Here is a 21,132-nt window from a genome sequence, read left to right on the forward strand (position 1 = left end):
CTCAGTTGTTTTAACAGCCAATCATTAAGCACCCACTAAAACCATTGGGCTCCAGCTGAATCCTAATTGTGCAGTAACACTTAGAACTGTGTGTCAGGTTACTTTCTTAAATCCAAGGAAGATACTTCTCACCCCTCTCCCTGCCATGGGAACTCCCTTCTCCCAGCCCCAGGTGGTCATGTCATTCCCAGCCCTGGATTTTTTGTGATTTGCACCTCTCTATCTTTAAAGGATTGAAGTGCCCCTCAAGGAGGGAAGTGACCTGCAACCTCCACTGCACTCTTTGCTGAAGGAGAAGGCACCAGAAATCCAGCGTCTACAGGAGGAGTGGCAAAGCCAGAAGGCTAGATTGCAGGCTCAGGTAGGACATCCATGGTGGGGAGGTGCCCTCCTGCTGGTGAAACCCCCCTCCTTCTCCTCCTTCCAGACAATGTTGGAAATACATACAGAACCTGATTCATGTCCGGGCTAAGAGAGCATTCCAGGTCAGGACAAGGTGGGATTCTTGGTTCTCCGTATTCATTCATTTATTTAATAACTCCTGTGGCCCATGAGCACCTCCTATGAGCTAGGAACCTTCTAGAAACTTGGGATACATCAGTGAACAAACCCAGGCAAACTCTTGCATTACAGCACTTGTAGTATAGCAGAGGAAGTAGGAACAGACCCCAAAATACCAGACATAAGAAAGAAGTAAAGCACATAGTATATTAGAGGATGATCAGATTTTAGGAAAACGGAAAAACAGAACAAGGTCAAAAGGATTGGGAGGCTGTCTGGTGATGGGGGAGTGAGTATAATACTCAAGGGAGTTGTCAGGGAAGGCTTTAGGGGTCCCCTCTTCAATGTGTCTTGGATGGCTTGCATCCCAACCCATCTGCCCTTCTGACCTGACATTCGTGGCTCTAGCTGAGAAGCCCCCCAGAAGACTGGCCATCACATGTTCTTCAAGATTACAGCACTCCCCTTCAGAGTTCCCTCAGATAGAGGAGGTTCAGCTGGGTTGAGGAGATGTCCAGTGCACTTACTTGTTTTCAAGCCCCTGAGGAAGGGAAGGGGGAGGGAGAGGGCACAGCCTGAGGGCAGGATGCTGTGGGGGGGCAGGTCTCCCAGATGCAGCAGGCTCTGGAGCAGTGCACCAGCACCTACAGGGAGGACCTGCAGGAGCTCAAGCAACTCTCCGACCACGAAAGGGAGAAGCTGCAGCACGAGCTCCAGGAGACCATTCAGCAGAACCAGGCCGTGAAAGCCCAGCTCGAGGCCTCCCACCAGCGAGCCCTGCGCACGCTTGAGAAGGCCAAAAATCAAGAACTCAAGGTAAGGGGGAGAATTAGGAAGTCCACTACTTACTGAGCCCTTGCCGTGGAAGCATCTGTCGTGTGGTAGATGGGGTGCATTTTGTACATGATCTCTAATCCCTACATGAATCTTCCTGGGTCACTATTATCACATTCCCTTCTTCCAGATGAGGAAAAAGGCTCAGAAGGATTCAGTAAGTTGCTCAGGGTCACACAGCTAGGATGTGGCCATGCAAGGATTCACACTTAGGTCTGTTTGGCTACTTGTACTGCATCTTCCTATTTCTATGTGACCTTGATAACATAAGAACAGCTTTATGACTTGGGCAATGTTGTGCGTGATGCATGCTGGGGAGGGGATCTGACTCGCCTGGGAGACAAAAACAGAGAGGGCAAGTTGAAAAGTTGGGACAAGCAGGTCAAGTGCAGCATGATGCGTAATCCAGCAGGAGCAGGTTTTGTCTACCTTCTACTTTCCCAGAAGGCCTGTGGTCCTGCTCCCTCAGGAGCTGGGGCTCCCACTACGACAGTCCCAGCAGACCGTCTTCCTCGGTTATAGCAGTCTTTATGCTCTATCTAATGACTTCCTTATACCATGAGATCTGCCACCTGAACCTGCTTGGGGCCAAGAAACATCTGTGTCTGTTCAGACCCTGAATCTCCTCCTAGTTCAGGATAGCTCCTTAGAAAAGGGTCTCACCGAATTACAGTTTCAAGTTTAATTTCCCCTTCTATACCCTGGGGGTATTGAAATCCACCTCTTTGAGATGTCCATGAATAAGTGGAAAAAATGGATTTCTGGTTTTAAGGTGACAGAATAAAGGCTTTTGAATCCTTTCTTATTGGTAACCGTCCAGGAAACAATAAGGAAACACAAAGCCGAAGCATATCCTATTCCAGATAAAGCAGGAGGCATCTGTGCCCTTGAGCCCCGCTACGTGAGAACAGGACAGAATTGAGGAAATAGCATGTGGCCTCACAGAGTGGAGAAGCGCAAGCCAAAGTACCTGCAGAGAGAGGACGAGAATCAAGCTGATTCCATGGCAGAGCTCAGAAATGCTCAGGAATTGGAGGTAGCAGTTATCACAGAGGCAAGAGTGAGATGAGGAATATGACTGACATAGAATGTCACATTCCCAGCTCAGCCAACACAGGCAAGCTATTAGCTCTCCCTTATTTAAAGACAAGAGATGGGGTGAGGTGAAATCGCTGGATAAACTGAACCAGAGAGACTCTGAATTAGGAAATATGATTTACAGGGACTGGGATGAAGCTTGGGTCTGAGAATAGGTTGAGGTGAAAATCTGTACACTGAGCTATTTGTTGGACCACTGCCACCTCTCTGTGGTTCCCAGAAGTACATTCTTCTGTTCAACTCCAGAAGTCAAGCAGCTAGAACTTAAACGCTCCCTAAGTAGGAGACTGGAGAATGTTCTCTGGGGAAATTAAAACATCCTAGAGAAAAGACCTAGATTCTCACCTTTGTGGACTTCCAGTAAAATTGTTAGTTGGCCATCTGGTCACCCTCCACAGGAGCCCAGCACCCAACGGACCCTCTTCCAAGTAGCTCCATCTCAGTGTTCCATCTTTAATAAGAAAGCACAGCAATTACTAAACTTTTTAGGGAAGCCTCTAACATGGATGTTGGAATCCAAAATAACTGGGGAGAAGGAACAGTCTCAGAAGAAATGGCTAATGCAGTCAGCTGAAAGAAAAAAAAAGCTTCGATGAGTATTGATCTCCTCAAAATTAAAAGATGATGTTTGCATCCGTGAAAGAACAACATGTTATTTGTAGAGGAGGGCAATTAGGTTAAGGAAGAGATCTTTAGATAAAAAATATGATCACAGTAATTCTAAAAGTCAGGAAATGAGTTGAAACGGAAAAAATGAAGAAACCTTCCAGAAACCAAAAGAAAAAACAAAACAAAACAGTGAAATGGGTGGTTGGAGAGAAGAAACAAAGTGTAGAGACACAACTGGGAGGCTCATATATAACAATTGGGAGTTCCAGAAAGAGATAAAGGAGGGGAAAGTATTTTCTTTGTTTTTTTATTTATTTTTATTAATTGTTTTTATTAAGATATAATGTATTATTTGCCCCAGGGGTACAGGACTGTGAATCATCAAGCTTACACACTTTATAGCACTCACCATAGCACATACCCTCCCCAAAGTCCATAACCCAACCACCCTCTCCTTATTCCCCTACCCCCAGAAACCCTCAGTTTGTTTTGTGAGATTAAGAGTCTCTTATGGTTTCTCTACCCCCCAACCCCATCTTGTTTCATTTTTTTCCTTCCTTACGTCCCAAACCCCTGACTCTGCCTCTCAAACTCCTCATATCAGGGACATGATATGATAATTGTCTTTCTCTAGTTTACTTATTTCACTCAGCATAATACCCTCTAGTTCCATTCACGTCATGACAAATGGCAAGATTTCATTTCCTTTGATGGCTGCATAGTATTCCGTTGTGTATATATACCACATCTTCTGTATCCATTCATCTGTTGATGGCTAGGTTCTTTCCATAGCTTGGCTATTGTGGATATTGCTGCTATGAACATTCAGGTGCACGTGCCCCTTCGGATCATTACATTTGTATCTTTAGGGTAAATACACAGGAGTGCGATTGCTGGGTGTTAGGGTAGCTCTATTTTCAACTTTCTGAGGAAACTCCATGCTTTTTTCCAGAATGGTTGCACCAGCTTGCATTCCCACCAACAGTGTAGGAGGGTTCCCCTTTCTCCACATCTCCTCTCCAACATCTATCATTTCCTGACTTAATTTTAGCAATTCTGGCTGGTATGAGGTGGTATCTCATTGTGGTTTTGATTTGTATTTCCCTGATGCCAAGTGATGTTGAGGACTTTTTCATGTGTCATCTGGATGTCTTCTTTGCAGAATGTCTATTCATGTCCTCTGCCCATTTCTTGATTGGATTATTTATTCTTTGGGTTGAAAGAAGTTGAGTTTGAGAAGTTCTTCATAGATTTTGGATACTACCCCTTTATTTGATATGTCATTTGTGAATATCTTCTACCATTCTGTTAGTTGTTTTTTGGTTTTGTGTACTGTTTCCTTTGCTGTGCAAAAGCTTCTGATCTTGATGAAGTCCCTTGCCTTTGGTGATGTTTCTAGGAAACATTGTTGCAGCTGAGGTCGAAGAGGTTGCTTCCTGTGTTCTCCTCAAGGATTTTGATAGGTTCCTGTCTCACATTGAGGTCTTTCTTCCATTTTGAGTCTGTTTTTGTGTATGGTATAAGGAAATGGTCCAGTTTCATTCTTCTGTGTGTGGCTGTCCAATTTTCCCAACACCATTTGTTGAAGAGGCTGTCTTTTTTCCACTGGACATTCTTTCCTGCTTTGTTGAAGATTAGTTGACCATAGAGTTGAGGGTCTATTTCTGGGCTCTCTACTCTGTTCCTTTGATCTATGTGTTTGTTTTTGTGTCGGTACCATACTGTCTTGAGGATTACAGCTTTGTAATAGAGCTTGAAGTCTGGAATTGTGAGGCTTCCTTTTTCAACATTCCTCTGGCTATTTGGGGTCTTTTCTGGTTCCATATAAATTTTAGGATTATCTGTTCCATTTCTTTGAAAAAAATTGATGGTATTTTGATAGGGATTGCATTAAATGTGTACATTGCTTTAGGTAGCATGGACATTTTCACAATATTTGTTCTTCCAATTCATGAGCATGGAAAGTTTTTCCATTTCTTTGTGTCTTCCTCAGTTTCTTTCATGAGTACTTTATAGTTTTCTGAGTACAGATTCTTGACCTCTTTGGTTAGGTTTATTCCTAGGTATCTTAGGGTTTTAGGTGCAATTATAAATGGGATTGACTCCTTAATTTTTCTTTCTTCTGTCTTGCTGTTGGTGTATAGAAATGCAACTGATTTCTGTGCATTGATTTTATATCCTGACACTTCACTGAATTCCTGTATGAGTTCTAGCAGTTTTGGAGTGGAGTCTTTTTGGGTTTTCCACATAAAGTATCATATCATCTGCAAAGAGTGATAGTTTGACTTCTTTGCTGATTCAGATGTCTTTTATTTCTTTTTGTTGTCTGATTGCTGGCTAGGACTTCTAGTACTATGTTGAATAGCAGTGGTGATAGTGGACATTCTTGCTGTATTCCTGACCTTAGGGGAAAAGCTCTCAGTTTTTCCCCATTGAGAATGATATTCACTGTGGGTTTTTCATAGATGGCTTTGATGATATTGAGGTATGCACCCTCTATGCCTACACTGTGAAGAATTTTGGTCAAGAAAGGATGGTGTACTTTGTCAAATGCTTTTTCAGCATCTGTTGAGAGTATCATATGATTCTTGTTCTTTCTTTTATTAATGTATTATATCACATTGATTATTTGATTTGTGGATGTTGAACCAACCTTGCAGCCCTGGAATAAACCCACTTGGTCGTGGTGAAGAATCCTTTTAATGTGCTATTGGATCCTATTGGCTAGTATTTTGGTGAGAATTTTCACAGCTGTGTTCATCAAGGCTATTGTTCTGTAATTCTCGTTTTTGATGGGATCTTTGTCTGGTTTTGCGATCAAGGTAATGCTGGCCTCATAAAATGAGTTTGGAAGTTTTCCTTCCATTTCTGTTTTTTGGAACAGTTTCAGGAGAAAAGGTATTAATTCTTCTTAAAATGTTTCATAGAATTCCCCTGGGAAGCCGTCTGGCCCTTGGTTCGTGTTTGCTGGGAGAGTTTTGATGACTGCTTCAATCTCCTTACTGGTTATGGGTCTGTTCAGGTTTTCTATTTCTTCTTGTTTCAGTTTTGATAGTTTGTATGTTTTTAGGAATGCATTTCTTCCAGATTGTCAAATTTGCTGGCCTATAGTTGCCCATAATATGTTCCTATAATTGTTTGTATTTCTTAGGTGCTGGTTGTGATCTCTCCTCTTTCATTCATGATTTTATTTATTTGTATCATTTCTCTTTTCTTTTTGATAAGTCTGGCCAGGGGTTTATCAATCTTACTAATTCTTTCAAAGAACCAGCTCCTAGTTTTGTTGATTTATTCTACTGTTCTTTTGGTTTCTATTTCATTGATTTCCACTCTTTATGATTTCTCTTCTCCTGTTGGGTTTAGGCTTTCTTTGCTGTTCTTTCTCCAGCTCCTTTAGGTGTTGGATTAAGTTGTGTACTTGAGACCTTTCTTGTTTCTTGAGAAAGGCTTGTATTGCTATATACTTTCCTCTCAGGACTGCCTTTGCTGTGCCCCACAGATTTTGAGGAGTTGTGTTTTCATTTTCATTTGTTCAATTTGTTCAAGAAATTGTTCAATTCTTCTTTATTTTCCTGGTTGACCCCTTTATTCTTTAGTAGGATGTTCTTTAGCATCCATGTATTTGAGTTCTTTCCAACTTTAGAGAGGGAAAGTATTTTCAAAGGAATAATGAAATCCTTAGAACTATAAGAGAAAGACCTCTACCAAGGCTCATCTTGAAATTTCAGGACACCAGGGAAACAGAAGAAATCCCAAAAGCTTCCAGTGAGGAAAAGTGATTCCAGACACAAATTATTTGAATCAGAATGCCATGGGATATCTCACAGGCAGCAAAACAGTGTACTAGAAGCCAATGCATAATTCTGAGAAATTCCATTACAACTATTAATAACTGTAAGAATTGAATACAAATATCGACAGGCATGTAAAATATTAAGGAATTTGCCTTCTGTTCTCAATTTTCTGCCTCTCACCTCCCAATTCACTCTTCCCTGTCTGCCCTGCAGTAATGACCCAGATTCCTGAAGCATTTCTCCTTCACAGGGAGCACTATATTAAGCTTTGTCAGTAGAGGGCACTGGAGGCACCTTGTAGGAGGAGAGAGGCTTCTTCTCTTCCTGGTTCTGGTGGCTGTGTTTTTGCTTTGTCTCTGGCTTCAGTTGCTCATTGAAGAGCGACATGGCTATGTGAGGACATCTGGTGTTCCTCTGCCCTAGTAAGCTCACAGTGACCTCACAGACATGGCCTGGGCCCAGTGAATGCTTTCCTGGAAGGAAGGCAGTCCTCACACCTGCACAGCTTACTCTGACTCTCCCTGTGATCCCCCTCACTGGCCACTGTTGCCTGTAGCCCAGAGATTTGTTTTCTGTGAGCCTCCTGAGACAAATACCATCATCTGCTCTGGCCCTCACACCTGCATGGGCACCCCCATTCTCTCCGAACATCACCCACCTGTGGCTCCTCTGTACTATGGAGAGTTGTTCCTGCTCAACCAGTGACTGGACCAACAGTGGCCTGGATAGCCCAGTGATCTTCTCCACCAGTGAGCTACCACCATACCTTCTCTGACAAGGTCTGGATCCCAAACTGGGGAAGGATTCCCCCCTTCTAAGTTGTCCTCATCTTGGGTACTCTCTCCCAGCCTCAGGACACCCTGGAGTTCTCTTTGTATCTCTAGAGTTACTCTCCTGTAATAGCACAGTAATTTTTTATATTGAGCTCCTACTTAAATTACTGTGTGGTTTCTGTCTCCTGTTGGACGACATGCTTTTCCTTAGGAAGTTCCTTGAAGAGTGCCCCACCTAAAGGAGGGAGCAAGCCAAGGATTCCGGAATAAAAGGGATCTAGGATAGAGGAATTCAGAGTAGGAAAAGAAGGAAAAGGAAGGAGCCTAGCTATGCCGCTGGCCCTGGCTGAGACAACAGCTCAGTCCAAGCTGGAGCAAGAGGACTGAGGTCTCAGAAGAGCAGCTCTAGGGGAAAATAAAACTACTGGATTTTCTGATCCATTTACCCATGTAGAAAGTTGCATTGAGTGTTTAACACACACACATGCGCACACACACAAATGTTTTACAAAGCTTTTAGATGTTGTAAGACTTAGCCAAATATTTAAAGAAAGCTAAGCAAATTTTTTTAAAATGCAGCAAGTTATTAATGCAAGGAAAACAAAAAGTTGTGCAGGTAGGCATTAATCATAATAGTTTTGCTCGGGAACAAACTGTATTTACTCATAATAACAAAAGTGTTGAATATATTCCACTATATTAAAAAAATATGTAATGATATGTGAGGAATGGAAGGGGGAGATTGTATGAGACCTAAAATCCTCATCTACCCAAATGTGAAGACAATTCCTAGTCTTGAAAATAACTAAGACAGAGCAGAATGGAGATTCTAGCCTGTTAATGGTGGCAAATACCTGAAGAAACAACTGGAAGAGTTGTCAGAGGTTTCCTCCAGAGACCAGAGTGCAGAGATAGGAAAAAGGAGGGGTTTCCTTTCTTTTAATACTATTTAGCCCTTTATACTATATGCATGCATTGCCCTGATAAAAATATACAATAAGCCTTTAAAAAAAGAAAAAAGAAATGAAATAATGCATGGGGACTGTTTGGTTTTTAATAGGTGTTAAAAAAAATGTGAGTTCTCTTCTTTTATTCTTTTAAATCTTTTTCCAATTTGACTTGCAATTTACAACAGCTCCGGTTGATGAGATGCCAGGTTGCTAGGTGGTGGGTAATGCTGTTCTTTGTGTTCTCCTGAGCTTTATCCATCCAGGCTGTAGACTTAGCTCCCAGGGGAAGCAGGGGGTTGTGGCTCACCAGTGGGGGTGGTGTTCCAGGGCTCCCCTGGATGGAAGGAAGGAGTCTGTGAGCTCCTGCCTCCTCAGCTCCGCCCATCACCCCCCATACCTTGCAGGTCTCAGCTCTAGCCCCTGGAGACCCTACAGATTCATGGGGTCCTTGTTGCTTGTTTAAGTCCAATGATTCCAAAGTGACACCAAAGAATCAAGTTCCAATTCTAATTTAAAATACCAGACATATAGTCATTCCTTGTACAGGATCGTGAGGAGGAGTGGGATGCATGGGTTCAAATCCTGGGTCTGCCACTTATAAGGTGTGGGCTCAGGCAATTTCTCAGTTTCTTTGTGCCTCAGGTTCCTCATTTATAAAATAATAACTACTAAGACTGTTGAGAGCATCAAAGAGTTAACACATGTAAAGTACTTAGAACCATACAAGGCTGAGTAAGAGCTTGTCTTTGTCCATTCAGGTTGCTGTAACAGAACACCACAGACTGAGCCACTTGGAAACATAGAAATTAATTCCCCACTGTTCATTCTGGAGGCTACAAATACAAGACTGGTCTGGTCTCTGTTGAGAGTTCGTTCCCTAGTTCACAGATAGCCACCTCACTATAACCTCACGCGGGAGAAGGGGTAGGGGAGCTTTTGTGAATCTCCTTTATAAGAGCACTGATTCATGAGGGCTTCACTGTCCTGACCTCATCAACCCCCAAAAGGCCCACTTCTGATGCCGTCCCATGGGGGATCAGTTTTCAACCTATGACTTGGGGGCGTGGGAGAGGGGTTGGGCAGAAACATCCAGTCCATAGCAGAGCTTCATTTTTAAAGATTGGCTGTTACTGCTCACTCGTTGACCCTGAATTATTTATAGAACAGCTTCCGCCACCTACCGCTATGCTGTGCTCCGCAGGCATCAGGATGATTAACACACTCTTGGCTTTCCAGACCGCACCTCCAGGGGGAAAAGCAACCACTCAGACAGGCTGCTCTAGTTCTGTGGGTCAGAGCCAGGGGACAGTTGGGGAGCACAGGGGCAGGAGACTTTACCCATAATGGGGATGGAGAGTGTGTTACTGTGATTTCTAAAAAGAAATCTTATTTGGTATTAGTCTCATTTCTGACGCACTGCTCCTAAAACTCTTGGAAATTCCTAAGCAAGGAGAGCAGCCAAAGTGTCTTCTATTATGTTAATGAAGAAGCTTGGGGACCCCACTGAGGATGAGGGGGCTGTTTGCCAGGGGAACCCCCCTTAGGATTTGAGGGTTGGAACTTTCAGTCCCACTCCTGACCTCTGGGGAGGGGGCAAAGGCAGGAGATGGATTCAGTCACCAGTGGCCAATGATTTAATTAATCATGTCTATGTAACGAAGCCTCTTAGAAACCCTAAAGCAGAAACCCTAAAGCTCAGAGAGCTTACAGGTGGACAAACACCGCCACATACCACAAGGGTGCCATGCCCCAATTTCATGGGGACAAAACCTCCTGTGACCTCTTCCTACATATCTCTTCATCTGGCTATTGATTCATATCCTTTACTATCCTTTGTCACAAATCGATAACCTAGTAAATAAACAGGTTTCCTGAGTTCCGTGAGCCACTCTCACAAATTAATTGAGGGGTCATGGGACCGCTGATTTATAGCCGATTGGTCAGGAGCACAGGTAATGACCTAGTCTTCCATCTGGCATCTAAGACGAAGGATAGCTTGATGGGACTGAGCCGTCACCCTGTGGGATGCTCTCTCTCTCCAGGCAGAGAGTGTCAGGATTGAGTTGACTCGTAGAACACTGTCCTCCATTGGTGTTCAGCATTGCTTGTTGGTGTTGGGAACCCATTGGTCCTCCCTCCGCCCCTCCCTGCCCCCACACAAACACCTGCATTGTGACTGGTATCATTACCTTTGAAGATAGGGTGAACATGGGCCTTTTAGGAGGCTTTAAAACAACCACAACACAAGCAGAGTAAACCTCCCATAGGTTCACTGGAGTTATTCACCAGGGGTGAGTGGTTTGATGTAAATCCCGAGTGTTCAACTTTGCGAAGTTCTCACCACAGAGGGCTGCTGAGCAAAAAAGCAGGCAGTGCTGATCTAAAGGGGTTGTTGTTCTGTTCCCAAGGGACAGAGGGGCTGGATCATGGAGTGAGAGAGTTTGGCCCATCTTCTGTAAGACCTTAGCCTGGACCTTTTCATTCCCATTTCCCTTGGGATAAAAATGTCACCAACTGCTGTTCTCTGAGCCTTGCAGCAAGTACAAGAGGAAGAAATACTGGAGAGTCTGAAAAGGAGGAGACTCTTCTGTCTTATGAAATAAACTCAGCACCGTTTGACTGAGTTTCCCAGAGGAGAAGTAAAACAGATTCCCAATTTCAGGAAGCAGCAGAGCCAAAGGTTCCACTGTGCTCAGTTAGCTCCCTGGGGCTCTGGGGGTGGGGGCTCGGTGCTCTGAACTGAACCCATCTTTGGTGAAGCCCTATTTTTCATTGTTTCCAAAGGCTGCAGGGGGAGTGCGGAGGGCCTGAGCCCAGGACCCTGCTGCCCAGGGGTGACTGTCCTGTCCCACCTTTACCTGTCTTCAGTCAGCTGACATCCCTGCAGCTGGCTGGCACGGAGATGCTTCCTGCATCTTTCCTGCGTGACCTTGGGAAAACTAATTCATCTCTCCCAGCCTCAATTTTCTCTTTTAAAAGATGGGCTATGTCTTTTTTAATTTTTTTATTTATTTGTATTATTTATTTATTCTATTTTATTGAGAGAGTGTGTGTGCATGCACATGGGGTAGGGGGTGTGGGACAGGGGAAGGTCCAGAGAGAGAGGGAGAGAGAGAATCCCAAGCAGAACCCTCCACACTGAGCAAAGAGCCTGACTCCAGGCTTGATCTCACAGCTCTGAGATCATGACCTGAGCAGAAATCAAGAGTCAGACACTTAGCCCACTGAGCCACCAGGTGGCTCAAGATAAGCTGTGTCTTAATTGGAACTCTCTGTTGCAAACCCCCGCTGAAACTGTATTAGTTCCCTATTGCTGCTATCACAAATACCACCAACTTGGTGGCTGACCACATCACAGGTTTATTCTCTGACAGTTCTGGAGGTCAGAAGTCCTAAATTCAAGGTGTCAAGGTGTTGGCAGGACTGTGTTCCTTCTAAAAGCTCAAGGGATGGATCTGTTCTCTTGCCTTTTCTGGCTTCGAGAGGCTGCCTGTGTTCCTTGGCTCCTGGCCCCTTCCTGCATCATCCAAGTCAACAGTGTGGCATGTAACATCTTCAAGTATCCGTCTCTTCTTCTCCCCTAGCACCCTCCCTACTCCTGCTCCCCTCCACCACTGCTTCCTTCTTCCATCAGCACCTCTTCTCTGACTGGCTGTCCTGCTTCCTTCCTATAAGGACCTCTGTGACTACATTAAGCCTGCCCAGATAATTTGGGATAAGCTCTCATTTCAGGATCCTTAACTTATTCACACCTGTAAAACTCCTTTTACCAAGGAAAGTAACATATTCACAAGTTCCAGGGATCCCCACATGGATATCTTGGGGACCATTATTATTTTGACTCCCAGAAACCAACTTGAACTAGCTTTAGACAGTGAAGAGATTTCTATTAATGTTTACAAAGCTACTCATAGAAACAGCTTTGGGTGTTTGATATATGAGAGACTTTCAATAAATGAATGACACATAAAAGGATGACTGATTGAACGAAATAATCATAAATGAAGTAAGAGAAGAATAATAAGTGAACCAGAGGTCAGAGACACAGCCAGTTCTGGGGACCAGACTAGACAGAGACTGGAAAAACTATAGGGACCCCTCCTTCTGTCATTCCTGTCCTGATTTTCACAGACAACTCTTTCCACCTCCCTGGTCCTGGGGCAGGTGTAAGATGGTCAGCCCCCTCCTGAGTGTGTTAAATCTGGAGCCAACTAGTCAGTGTCTGTCTGTCTGTTACTTGTGCTCTCTCTCCCTGGCCTCCTAACCTCAAATTCCCAATGACTGGCTCAACTTGGAACAGGTGTCCACTCTGGCCTAATCAGCTATGGTTTGGAGTTAGGTTCACATGGTATAAAATGGTTGCTGTGGCCAAGCCATCACCAACATCTCAGATCGTTCTCAGTAGCCCAATAAGCCCTCTATGAGGAGTGGTGAATGCTCAGTGTGCCCTGGTGCATAGGAGGAACTTGGCAGAGGGGACACGTTCCCCCCCTCCGTGCCCGCTTTATCCCACTTTCATCCACAGGCCACGGAGGAGCGCTTGAAGAAGGAATCCAGTCACAGCCTCCAGATCCAGCACCAGGCACACCGATTGGAGCTCCAGGCCTTGGAAGAAAAGGCCCAGCAGAAGCTCCAGGGGGAGCTGGAGAGGATGCAGACTCAACAGGCTCTGCTGTTAGGTATACAGCCCGCTGCCCCTGGGAGGGTCTAGCTACCTGGCAGGGTCCACACGTGGAGACCAGGGGCAAGATGGGGCCCCCATGTTTGGAGGCACACAGGCCGGGGTGACTTTCCCGGCTCTGCCTCCAACTAGCTGGGAGACCTGGGGTAAGGGTGGGGGGGTCACTGTCCGTCTCAGTTTCCTTTTCTAGAAAATGGAGTCACCATTGTCCCTACCCATAGGAACAGTGTGTGGATGTGATGATATTAAATAGAAAGTGCCTAGCATATGACAGGAGCCTGGTGACTTGCAGCTGTCCAAAAGCAGGGCATTCCTGTGAAACATTCCCTAAATCAAAACGGCAAAAAGCAAAGAAGCAATTACCATTCATTTAAATGAAATACTCTGGAGCGTTCCCAGACCCCCAAAGTCACCTGTCTTAGGCTTTCCTGATACCACAGGACACATCTTGCGAATGGATGCGCACAGTAGCTGGAGAGGAAGTCCAGACGCTCACGGACACAGCGCCGGGCGCCGAGATGCTGGGTGTGACTCCCGGGGAAGGCGCTGGGGGGCGCCACTCTCGCGGCCCGAGGTGCGCGCGGCTTCGGGATCGCTCGCGGCAAAACCAGCCAAGAACGTTGTTTTCCCCTTTCGCCTTTTTATGTAAAAATGAAACTCTTCGGATTTCTCTAGGTTAGGGCGAAGAGGTTCTAATGTAGGTCTTTTTTAAAATCAAAGTGGTATAAGGCGAACCTTGGAAAAGCGGAGGCATCCATTCTATTATCATCATCATTATTCAATATAAGCCAGATCTCTGAGCCTTCGTGACACGTTCATGGGATCGCCTCAACCTCTCATTTCCATTCTGAAGTTTTCCGCAAATCTGGGGGACTTACGCCTCCAGGCTCCTGCCCTTTGCCTGCCCCCACATCATCCTCGGCGGGAAACTCACCTCCTCTTCCGACATCCAAAACCAGTCACACGGAGCATTCTGGGAGTTACCAGAAGCAGTAAAGATCTCTGGAACCAAATTGTTTGGGCTTGAAGCCCAGCTCCAACACTCACAAGCTGCCTGACTTTGGGCAAGTTACATAACTGTTCTGTGCCTCAATTGCTCATCTGTGAAATGGGAATAACAACATCCAGCTGGTATGCAGCGAATGCTAGGCAGATGTTCACTGTTATCATTACTGAATATTCCCACATTGCATGCCTGGCCCTCGAAGCCTCTTTCTGGTTTTGTAGATCATCTTTTCCCTCATTTTCTCCATTATTCTCATCTTCCATCGCACTCTTAAGAGCAAGACAAATGCCTCTCCTTATTTCATGCCTAGCATTAAAAACCATATTGGCCTTATTAAATATTTTTTTCAAACCCAGGCAGGGTTCTCCTTAAGAGAATTTTGGGAAAGAGCATTTTCTTTACCTCCATAAGTAATTACCATCTACCTGCTGCTTGGTTGAGGTTTTTCATTAGACAGTGTGTCCTGCAGACTGTACACCAGCACATCAGCTCTGCCCATCTGGAGGAAGTGACATGGGGAGAGAGAGCGTCCCATTGAGTCCCCAGTTAACATCTAAGTGGGAAATGCTAGAGTTGGCATCATCTAAGGAAGATGGATAACACAAGATAAAACCCAGGTGGTACCTGTGTCTCAGATACAAGACAAGATTCATGTTGATCATGTTGAACACCGCTGGTGATTCCAGCACCCAACAGCAGCTGTCCCTACCACCACTTCCCTTGTCCCTCTGATCCCACAGCAGCCTGGTCCTGTCCTGGACAAAAGATTCAGGAGAGAGCCTGGGTACATGCTAGGATTCTCAACATACCAGAAAGAAAGGGCTCTATGAACTCCCTTAGGATAATAGAAAGTCGTTGGCTTTGTGGGTGCTATGGGAGGGGCTACCATGACAGGATTATTAAATTAGACATTCCTGGTCCCAATTACTGTGATTCCACTGTCTGTGTGAAACACGTTTGACCTGCAGTGTAGGTCAGTGTGTGAGAGGTAGGGAATGTCCATCAGATTACCTGATCCACTGGGGTGGGGACCCGGCCATGCTGAATAGACAGGTGGATGGGTAGAAGGACGGAAGGGCAGGTGGTTGTGTGGCTGGATGGACAGATGGGTATGTGGATGTGTAGAGAGGTAGAGTGGATGGACAGATGGAAGGATAGAGGAGTGGAGGGAAGGAGGGAGGGAGAAGGGAAGGGAAGGGAATATGTTACAGAAGAGGGAAGGGTAATAAATGAACGCACTCTAGTTATGCTTTACTGAAGGGTTTTATTGAACATATTTTTGTGATAAAGGATTTCAAAATACCGAGTTGGGTTTGGGCTTTTTAAAGAAAATGGTCTATAGAAATCACTATTAAAATCCTAGTGGGGAGGAAAGATAAATCAAGTAAATTTTTCAACATATCATCAGAATAACTAAGCTTTGCTGTGTTTAATATACTATAACTTTCAGAGAAGCTTAGTAAGTTTACGGGAAATCTTTTTGCTACAGATACATTTTTATAATATCATTAATTCCACTCTAAACATCACTTGTTTATTTTAACAACATATGTTGAGCATGTGCTCTGTACTAAGACATCTAAGTCTACAGGGTATCTCATGGCTTATGGAATTCTTGGAACAATGTTTCAACAATCCTTTGCAGCAACAAAATTAGAGTCCCAAAAAGTCCCTAACAGAAAAGGAAAATATCCAATTTACTAGCACTTGAAAATGATCTTGTCTTTAAAAAGTAATAGCTCTTCCTTCTCCAGAGTCCCTCAAGCAGGAGCTGTCAGAGCAGCGGGCTGCCTGCTCCGAGCACCAGAAGGACCTGGAGGCACTGCAGGCTGAACTGAGGTCTCTGGGCGGCTTGGGCAGGCGGCAGGCGATCACCCAATGTCCAGGAGACAGCGAGGACCACACCGTCCCTGCCGAGGTCAGCACCCCATTCTGTCCACACTGCACCCCTCTTGCAGTGATATCAGGGCTGCAGGGAGAAAGTCATAACAGAGAGGCTTCAGGGGGTCATCATTCACTTCTGGAATGGGGAAAACGCTTCTTCCACAGTCCTGGGAGATCCTGGATGGGTCTGCAGCCTCCCATTTTGAAAAGCAAAAAACAAGTTTTAAGCGCTGTGTGTCATTTTAAATTCAGACACAATAAATAGCATTTCAGAGTGGCACTGCGACATGGACCGTAGAATCAGCCAGTCAGGGTTACTCCTTCAAATCTGCAGAGGATGTCTCAGAATGCCTCCTCAGACAGTCTCCCTGCCTTAACCTCCCTGCTTCCATCAATGGAAGCTGCCTTTTTGTCACCGAGGTTCAATACCAACTCTCCTTGAACTTCCTAGTCAGACTTGGCCCCTCAGCTCCTTCCTTGTACATCCATATTCCCACCTGGCCGGCAGTGCTGTGACGTCCTAACAGCCCAGACTCTCTCCCCTGCAGCCCACCATATGTGTACCATATGGTGACAGGTATGCATCTATATAAAGCTTTAGTGACTCCCTCCTGCTATCAGAACGACTTCCAGATGCCTGGTGAGGAAAAGCCTTCACCCAGTGGCCACACTTCTTATCTTCAATCATATCTCCCTCTGCTCTAAACATGGGCCCAGCATCGTGCTCCTGAGCCTTTGCATGTGCCCGATCCCTGCTTGGGACGCCTTCCTCCTTCCTCAGTGCCCAGCTCACCCTCTGGGCCAGGGGTCTCCCCTCCGATCTGAGTATATGTGCTTTCGAGGTGAGGCTCTGGAGACCTCCCTTCCACACCTGTGGCCTCACCTGTCTCTGAGCTCCTCCAGCAGTTCCTGTTACAGTCCTGCCGCCCTCGTGTCTACTGTATGACCCATTAGGCAGCTGTCATATCATGGCTGTTCTTTATGGTTGTTTTCAACCAGACCAGGAGTCTTTTGAGAACGAGGCCAGTCTGCCTCATTTCATCTCCACCCCCACTCTCCTCATGGACGCAGCACCAAGTCTGTGGGTACAGATGATTTGTTGGTGTCCCAGCCCCACTGGAGGTCCCGGGAGCATGGGGATTCTTCACTCAAGATATTGTCAGTACTGAGCACCTGAAGATGATTTGTGTTTAATGAAGAATATTAAATGATGAATCACAGGGAGCTCTGCCCAGTCAGTAAAGTGTAGCAGAGGGAAGACAGATCGTGTTCCAGTAAGTGTTCTAGATCTGTTGGAGCCAGTCATACGTATGGAAGGGGGCAGGGGAATTGTGGGATTGTGACATCTATGATGACAACCTCCCTGGGTGCCGTGGCTAGAACCCCCGGGATCACTGGGTGGATGAGATACCTGGCTGCCACCAGGCGCTCTCCTTCACCTTCACCTCATTGGAGGGAAGTTCCGAACCCTCTGGGAGGAACAGCAAGGCCCAGAGGAAAACTCAAAAAGAGAAGAAATATGGGCATATTAGCAAGGAGGAATAGCCCCAGGCAGCAGAACCGAAAGAGGGAAGGGATGGGTACCCCATCCAAGGATGCATCCTTAAGTTGGCCCCCACTGCAGGTAAGTGGTATCCCACCTGCTGGGATCTTCTGAGGAGCTCTGTGAAATAATTATCCTCTCTGTCCGACTAGGGACAGACAGGGATGCATTTATTCATCAGGCTCTCGCATTAGTAAAGGGTGGTCCCACAGGACCTTAACCAGGCTCCTCTAGGCTTTACGTATCTGAGTGCCTGGCGCCCAAGAGCCCATGCGTGTCATGCACACACAAGCCCCAAGGCAGGAAGCAGGAGGTAAGGCATGGCCCACAGATGCTCCCTGTGCCAAGCTGCTCAGTCCTCCTGCGAAATGAGCAAATGCAGAAGCCTTCAAGCACGTTTGAGTGCCCTTGAAAACCCTAGCATTCACTAAACAGGAGTAAACTCTGATCCCATTGAATTTGGACATAGATCTTCGAATTTCTATCTGAACCACTGGCATTCAGGCGCCATTTCATTTAGCAAGCATTTATTTGGCACCTACTGGATGCCAGCCACGGAGCAGGCGCCAGAGGACTGGAAAACTGGAAGGGAGATGGTGCCTTCCCGGGACCGCTCCCGAGCTAGCTGAGGAAACCACCGCGCGCTGCCCTGTGATCTCTCCACAGCCAGGATTCGGATTCAGTGATGGCAGAGAGTAGAAAGGAGGGGAGAGAGGAGAAAGCTGATCGCTTCTTCCCCGAAGTAGTGTTATTTCGGTAGGGAGGGCTCTCCGGGCAGAGAGAAGGCAAGGAGGTCTGAAAAACGGGCAGAGTGGTTGGCTGGTTTTGATTTAAGTCACGTTCTTGGCTGACCGATTTTATTAAGCTTCGTGAGGGCCGGATGTGGCCCGCTCTCAAAGCGGGAAAACCTGGAGCCTGGCTGCGGGTTCCTGAATCCGGAGCAGGAGGCTGGGCGGAGCACTGGTTCCGGCTTTGCACGGCACGTCTGGGGTCTCTGTGCCTCGTCTGCCTTGGCGCCCGCTGAAAACACCTCTCCTGGGTCCTTTCTCCCCAGGACGGGGGCGGCCTGGGCCAGGCCCGCTCTCCGGAGGGCGCCCCCGAGCCGGGTCGGAGCGAGGCGTGCGCCCTCTGGGAGGAGAACTCGCAGCTCAAGGACGCAGTGCAGCGGCTGCGGGCCGAGGTGGAGCACCACCAGCAGGAGGCGCTGCAGCTCCGCGACCAGCGCAGGTGGGTCTCCAGGTCGCGCAGCTCCCCGCCCGCCCTAGCTCCCACCACTGCTCCTCGGCGAGCCTCTGAGATCTAAGGCTCCCCGCCTCACCATCTCCGCAAAGGAAAGACTCCCTAATGCTAGCACGTCACTGATGTTACTCCAGACCCATGAAAAAGTACTAGTGCTTTCGTCTCAACACTGCAGAGGGTTTGCCCTGGAATAGAAAAGGGAATCCTTCTTCCCTACAAACAAGGAATTTATGGAGTCAGACCTGACTATACCAAAAGCATCTTCAAAACCAGCCTTAGGGAGACAGGGCGATGGAATAGTTCAAACGGTGCTGGGTGCTCTTTAACTAGCTGTGTGAGCTCCTGAAAGTCAGCTAACTTCCCCTAGACGGTGCCGTCGTCTGCAAGTGGAGGTAAGACCACCAGCTTTCAGGGCTGTCATGGAGTGCGGTCAAAGATAAGCAAGATTTTGCACTGGCTCTGGCCTGGAGGAAGCCCTTGGTAAACCGTGGCGGTTACTGTTATTACCTAATCCAAGCTGGATAGCTTCTATCAGTTCTGGATTCACAGCTCTTTCACCCCCTTGCTGGAAAGTTTATAACTACAGATGGAATGCTGGGGTAGGAGGTGCTGAGAAGGGGTCCCACAGGCAGGGTTCTCATGGGCCCCACAACTCAGAGAGCCCAGGTCTTCTTCCCAGTGTCCTGACCTCACATTCATATAACCACTCTCCCAGACTGTCTCCCCAACCCAGCCACCCCGTGGAGGGTGGAGAATCCCCAGTGCCCATGAGGTTCAGTCCCCAGAGCCCGGGCCAGCCTAGCTGAGCTCCCACTCACCTGCAGGCTGCTAGAGGAGGATCAGCAAGCCCAGCGGGCCCGGGAGGTGGAGAAGCTACGCCAGGAACACCGGAAGGAAATGCAGGCCATGGTGGCAGATTTCAGCAGCGCTCAAGCCCGGCTCCAGTCCCGGCTGGCTGCCCTGGAAACTGAGTAAGTGAGGTCTGCGGCCCCAGGTTGTGAGGGGGTAGTCAATGTACATTTTATTAGGGTGACCAGCTCATCCTAGTGTGCCTGGGACTCTCCCAGTTTTGAAACTACAAGTCCCTAGTTCCAGGAAGCACCTCAGCCCTGGGTGCATGTGGAGAGCTGGTCCCCCTCACTTTGGGAGCCTGCATTCTCTGTGTGCAGAGCACTGGGACTTTGTGAGGAATGAGCACTGCCTCGTGGACTTGGTTTGACCCTCACACTGGGAAGAAATCAGAAGGATCAAGGCTACTTTTTTATACCATTTGCCCCTTCTCACATGCCTCATCTCATTGAATCTTTACAGCAGTCCTTCAGGATGGAAACTTTTACTCCCCCAGACAGATAACAGATAAAGGAACCAAGGGGCCTTGTGCATGTTCGGATGCATTCACTGATTTATTCAACAGATGTTTATTAAGAGCCTACTGTGTGCCCTGCCCTATTTTAGGCTGGGAACCGAACAAAGACTATGGTCTTATAGAGCTCACAAATTCTAGATGGGGATTCAGACAAGAAAGAAGCAAATAAACATTTGATTCATATTAGAGAAAGTTCTGGAAGAAAAACGGGATCTGTGTCTAGGGAGTGGCAGTGGAAGGCCAGGAAGGCCTCTCTAAGGAGGTGACACTTAAGCACAAGCAGGTGGGGGGACTGAGAGAAAAATTTAGAGGAAGAGCATTCCCAGCAGAGACAACAGCAAGTGCAATGGCCCTGGGGCCTGCTTCACGTGCCTTAACAGTCAGGAATAAGTGAGAGGGTGAGTGGTAGGAATTGAGGTTGGTGGAGTACCTGGAATGGATGAAGAAGACCCTGCACTAAACAGGAAGGAGTTTGGATGTGTTCAGAATTCACTGGGAAGCCATCACAAGACTTTGAGCAGGAGTGACATGGTCTGATTTATTTTTTAATGGGGTCATTCTGGCTGCTGGGAGAAGAGAGGGGGGTAGTCAGGATTAGCAGTAGAGAGACCAATTGGAAGGTGACAGGTGAAGCCACTTGTCTAAAGTCAAGCAGCACTGAGTGAATCTAAATGTCACCAGTCTGACCCTTAGTTCACGCTCTTTAAAAAATGTTCTCCACTGTCTCCAATACAAAGCAAATCATAAGAAATCCAGAGTGGAAGGTTTTATGAGCTACCACCTAGTGGGCACTTACCACATGCCAGGCTTCCAATATCTCACGAAATCCTCACAACCACCCTGTTTCGTGCCCA

The 21,132-nt window shown here is 46.7% G+C and overlaps 1 protein-coding gene across 2 annotated transcripts in view; it reads left to right on the plus strand.

The window, feature by feature from the left end:
• Positions 1–21,132, plus strand: part of FAM184B (family with sequence similarity 184 member B) — a 181,459-nt gene that overhangs the window by 151,481 nt on the left and 8,846 nt on the right. For both annotated transcript variants that reach the window (XM_045991695.1, XM_045991685.1), the window contains 6 exons: positions 232–361; positions 1,105–1,317; positions 13,085–13,238; positions 16,001–16,164; positions 18,728–18,900; positions 19,737–19,883. In XM_045991695.1, the coding sequence (XP_045847651.1) occupies positions 232–361; positions 1,105–1,317; positions 13,085–13,238; positions 16,001–16,164; positions 18,728–18,900; positions 19,737–19,883 (981 nt within the window). The remainder of the gene's footprint in view (positions 1–231; positions 362–1,104; positions 1,318–13,084; positions 13,239–16,000; positions 16,165–18,727; positions 18,901–19,736; positions 19,884–21,132) is intronic.

Source organism: Meles meles, chromosome 2, assembly GCF_922984935.1.
Source record: "Meles meles chromosome 2, mMelMel3.1 paternal haplotype, whole genome shotgun sequence".
NCBI lineage: Eukaryota > Metazoa > Chordata > Mammalia > Carnivora > Mustelidae > Meles > Meles meles.